This window comes from Alosa pseudoharengus, unplaced genomic scaffold (assembly GCF_046254945.1).
Source record: "Alosa pseudoharengus isolate Yale_2024_CS ecotype anadromous, Long Island Sound unplaced genomic scaffold, YU_APseudo_1.1 YU_APseudo_1.1_scf_5, whole genome shotgun sequence".
In the NCBI taxonomy this organism is placed as follows: Eukaryota; Metazoa; Chordata; class Actinopteri; order Clupeiformes; family Clupeidae; genus Alosa; species Alosa pseudoharengus.
In genome coordinates this window covers 40,150,516-40,155,462 of record NW_027468837.1, presented here as the reverse complement: position 1 = coordinate 40,155,462, position 4,947 = coordinate 40,150,516, and the positions used below count along the sequence as shown (strand labels likewise).

General features: G+C 44.4%; 1 protein-coding gene across 2 annotated transcripts; it reads left to right on the top strand.

Moving 5' to 3' along the window:
• Nucleotides 1-558: 558 nt before the first annotated feature.
• Nucleotides 559-3,297, top strand: LOC143103832 (uncharacterized). Of its 2 annotated transcripts, XM_076267667.1 has the most exons (4): nt 559-918; nt 1,142-1,336; nt 1,447-1,560; nt 1,995-3,297. In XM_076267667.1, the coding sequence occupies exons 1-4, from the start codon at nt 564-566 to the stop codon at nt 3,140-3,142; spliced, it is 1,812 nt and encodes a 603-aa protein (XP_076123782.1). In that variant the 5' UTR covers nt 559-563; the 3' UTR covers nt 3,143-3,297. The 2 variants fall into 2 exon arrangements, with proteins under 2 accessions (XP_076123782.1, XP_076123783.1); XM_076267668.1 differs by lacking the exon at nt 559-918 and having other exon boundaries at nt 1,074-1,336.
• Nucleotides 3,298-4,947: the final 1,650 nt, after the last annotated feature.

Below are 4,947 nucleotides of genomic sequence, written 5' to 3'. Positions count from 1 at the left end.
CCGCTGTGTTCAAACGCACCCAATAGTCCACTGGACTCTCACCCACACTGGGTTGAGTGGCATAGAAATCCGCCAACGGTAAGCATGATACAGGACTTTCACTGAAATACTGCCTCAGGATATCATAAATCATTTCTGGCTGGACTGTCTCATCAGGGGTAGAGACACTCTTTAACCCCACTTTCACAATTTTCTTGGCCCTACCCATTAAATGGCTCAAAATCTCCTCAGCTCGGTCTAAAGCAGAACAGTTCTTCTTTCTTAAATACACCTCCATCAGCTCTATCCATTCTTGCACTGTGCACTTGTCAGATTCCTCTCCTCTGAACACAGCGGGCTCACGAACATCCGGCTTGACAATCACATTAACTTTGGTGAGATCAAGTGTGCTACTGGTATGATCATGTCTGTCTCCTAACACTGGGGATACTGCATTACTAGATGGTGAAACAGACGGAGGAGTGGCAAACAGCCGACTGGCTATTGAATCTCCTATTTGGTTTCCCAATACAGTAATTAGATCACGGAGTTCAGCTGTGGGGTCATTGCTATAAAGATCGCTAATGTGTCGTCATCATGACGTATTCCCAGTGGTGAACGCAAAGCATTTTGGGAATCCGCGGCACAAACAACAAGTAGGAAAACGCGCCAGACTTGATAGCTGGGAAGTGTTCAAGATGCCGTCTACCTGCTGTGTTATAAACTGTAATAGTCGTTCTCACGATAGAAGTGGAGTAAAGCTTAAGAACGGAATTTCCTATTATCGTTTTCCAGCGTGGAAAAATAATAGTACAAGCCATGTTTCAGAGGTGACAAAAAGGCGACGAATGGCATGGATAGCAGCAGTAAGGAGGCCCAAGATTACCTTCGATAACAGTCCGCCACACATGATGGTGTGTTCAAAGCATTTTCACAAAGGTAAGTTACTTATTCTCTGTAAATGTTATGTTGTGGGCAAATAACCAGCGTTTTTTTTACTTAACCAGACCATTAGATTTGACATTAGGCCAATGTTAACTAGCATGAAATGGCTAGAAAATTAGCTTTCCAATGTGCTAGCGCAAAACGTAACCTTAACCTTAATCAGTTTTAAATGTTGTACATGTAGGTACATAGCAATTTATTTGGTGACTGTTTGCAGGCAAACCTGCTTATGAAATGATTGAGTGTGATCCTGACTGGGCCCCTTCCCTGTACCTCGGCCATACTGAGGTCAAAGTTACTAACACAGACCGGTTCAAGCGGCTTAGGAGAAGAGCGACGAGGTCACAACAACCGCAACCCCCCCACACTGGTCCTGAAGCTGAGTTCGATAATGCTGCACCTTTATACCCAGGTAAATCGTAAAATAATACAATATATGTTGTCCCCTGTGTATAGCTAATCTGGATTCCTTTGGAATAGTGGTTGTGATATGACAACATTTATTTTTATTGTTACTGTCAGACAACACTACATATGCAACTGAGATGGAAGGTCTCGTGAATCCACCCCCATCTCCGGGCACTGTCCACACCAGTCCTGAGACTGAGCTGAATGAACCAGCACATTTGTTCCCAGGTAAATATTGGTAACAGACGCAAGTAGATTCAATATATTTTATGTCCAATGGTGTTTCTATCTAGACAAAGGATTGAACCTAAGTGTAAGTACCTTTCACACAGAGTTGTAGCTTTTCTGACTCAAAGGCCAATCATTCTAGGAGGTCATTAGGCATTTGGCATGCTAATGTAACAGTCTTGAAATACTCAGCAGCTATCAGTAACAAAAGTATGGTGTGAAAGTCACACCCCTGGGTCGTTCTTCAAAACTGTCATTTGGATCAAAGTAATCCAGATTCATAAATCCCATGTCTTGATGTGTGGAATCAATGATTACTTTTAAACTGGTCCCTGATCACAGATGCAGAAACATGGAATTTTCAAATCAGGGCCCTGGGCATCAGGCAAGTACAGAGATTGACAATTTATTTTTCTTATTGTTATTACAATCAGACTACTCTGCACCTGTGGCTGAGATGGAAGGACAAGAGACTCAGCCCCTACCACCAGCCCCAGACAATGCATGCAGAGAGGAAGATAGGGAGACTGAAACATCAGGGGATGCTGGTGCTCCAATGGGGAATGCAGATGAACAGCAGAAGTGCACCAAGTGTGCCCTTAGAACCAAAGAAATAATCCGTTTGCAGGAGGAGAATCGAAAACTGAAGGGAGAGCTCTCCAAAAAGGCCCTGGATGAGAATTTTCTCAAAAACAATGATTTAAAGGTGAAGTACTACACTGGCCTTCCATCTTTCAGTCTGTTGATGGGTGTGCTGATGCAAATCATTCCCAGTCTACCAAAAACAAAAGAAAGAAAACTCTCCCATTTTCAAATGCTCCTCCTGACCCTTATGCGCTTAAGACTTGATCTGCCTGTCGAACATGTTGCACACCTCTTCGACATTAGCCGACATACCGCATACAATCTGTTCTTTGAGACCATCAATGTACTGCATGCACACCTCAGTCCTTTGGTGTACTGGCCAAAGCGACATTGTATACAGGCAAGCATGCCACATCAGTATGTAGAAATGTTTGGAAATCGTGTTACTGTCATTATTGACTGCTTTGAGCTTTTCATTGAAAGGGCACAAAATTTACGTGCAAAGGCACAGACATATTCGAACTACAAAAGCAGGTACACAATGAAATATCTCATCGGCATAACACCACAAGGTACTATCTCTTTCATTTCCAAAGGGTGGGGGGGGCGTGCCAGTGATAAGCAGATCACCGAGAACAGTGGCTTTCTTCAGAAGCTCTCGCCTGGAGACCTTGTGTTAGCGGACCGTGGATTTGATATTAAAGAAAGTGTTGCCCTTGTGGGCGCTACACTGAAAATACCTGCCTTCACCAGGGGCCACAGCCAACTGAATGCAAAAGATGTGGAAGAGACCAGGAAGTTAGCTCATGTTAGGATCCACGTGGAGCGAGTGATAGGGTGTATGCGCTCTAAGTTCAACATATTAAATGACACAATACGCCTTGGATTTGTGGTGCCTTGTGAGGGGGAGGATAAGACTTTGTTAGATAAAATTGTGGTTGTGTGCTGTGCTTTGACCAATATGTGTCCAAGTATTGTTGTGAAGCCGTCATGTTAGAATTATACACCATGCTCACATCTAATGTAAATATGCACATGTAAATATGTACACATGTAAATATATATATACATATGTAAATATGTTTTGTTTTCCAAAAGATTTTGTAATGTCACTTCACATGTAATGATTTTTAGCCATCTCTGTAAATAAAATACACAAAGACTGAATTAAATTCTGCCTCCTTTATCTGTATTAAGAAAGAATTGTGCAAAATCAGTGTTCTTTGGTTGCAAACACAATTGCATAACTTAAAGTAGTAACAACCAACTAACTTGTGCAAGCATCGCATTGGCATGACTCTTCTCTGGCTGGTGCGCTGCTGAGTCCTACGCAACCTAAATTGAACCACTGTATAGGACAGTTCTGATTATCACAAGCAACCATGTCATCAAACTCTTCAGGCTGTCTGCAAAAGCACCACAAGATTCAAGATTCAATAATTTATTGGCATGAAACTCGAACACACAGGATCACCGTTGACATAGTTGACATAGGCAGATTAAAAGGGGGACACTGCTCACAACATCCCTGGATGACAGGTCAGGTTACCACAACACAGTCTTTTCACATGCCCTTCTTTTGGGCTGGGGGGTGTTACCTGGCAGCGGTGTGGCAAATGGTGTTTTGATTGTCTTTTTTCGTGCTCGTTTTTTGTATTTGTCTGTGGGCTGTAAATCAACTAATGGCACAGGTAGGTCAGCTGAAGGGGGGGTGCTGGTAGGGGCTGGTGGGACAACCTTGTGCTTGGGTGTTTTACCTGGCTGTAATGTGGCCAATGTTTTTCTGACTGTGCTCTTCTGTGCTCTTTTTTTGGGTTTGTCTGTGGACTGGGAATCGGCTGGAGGCACAGGTAGCTCAGCTGAAGGCACAGGGGGTGGGGGTTGAGTGTAGTGACGGGCTACAAGCTCAGGTAGGACAACCTTGTAAAAAAAAGTCTGTGCTGTTGGCAAAAGTGTCTCCCATAGTTCTACGTCAGGCATGACACGCACAGTTGCAAAGCTTTTGGTCGTCCAAACAACAAAGTCACAGAACTGTGACTCGGTAACAAAGATCTGAGTTTGTACCTGTTTGTAGTACTTGTGGGTCTGCTTCAACTCCATCCTTCCTTCTGTGAACTGCAGACAAAACTCCTTGTCAGTACATGCCTGTAGAATGTTATGGTCCTTGTGCTTAAAAGGGCATTTAATCTCCACACATCCTTTCCCGCAACATGCACAATGCACAAGTGCGTCAGGAGTTGCGCCTATTTCAGGGAAAGAAGGGTTGATTATGAATCCACAGTCTTCCACTTTCATGTCCCTGTGCCGCAGCTCCGTCTGTGTGATGTAGGAGACCCTTGCCGTAGCCTCTTTTTCTCTCCCCCATTTAATGGCCTCTGGGCCATTGTCAGTCTGTCTCAGTGAAGGTTTCTGTGGATAGCACACCTTTTGCACAGTTGACTTTGCTGGTCTGGTTATGGAGGTGGAGACAACAGCGTGTATGATGGAGGCGGTTATCCTTCCAGCCCGTGTGCTGTGCCATATGTCAGACTTGTGCTGCTGTCTTGTGTTCTTTTCCAGTGCAGCTGCCTCTGTGGCTGTCACTGCCACAAGGTGTGTCAGGCCCTCACAGTGTTGAAGCAGGACCGACAAGTCACAGCCATCCATTTGTGGGTCGCGAAGACGCAGGAGTGACTTGGGCAGGACACATGGCTGAATGGGGTCAACATAGAGGTGGCAGAATTCCTCCATTACAGAGCACAGTCCGGACCTGTGTGCATGCATGAGTTCTGTGAGGGGTTTTAAATCAGCAAGTGTCTTCTG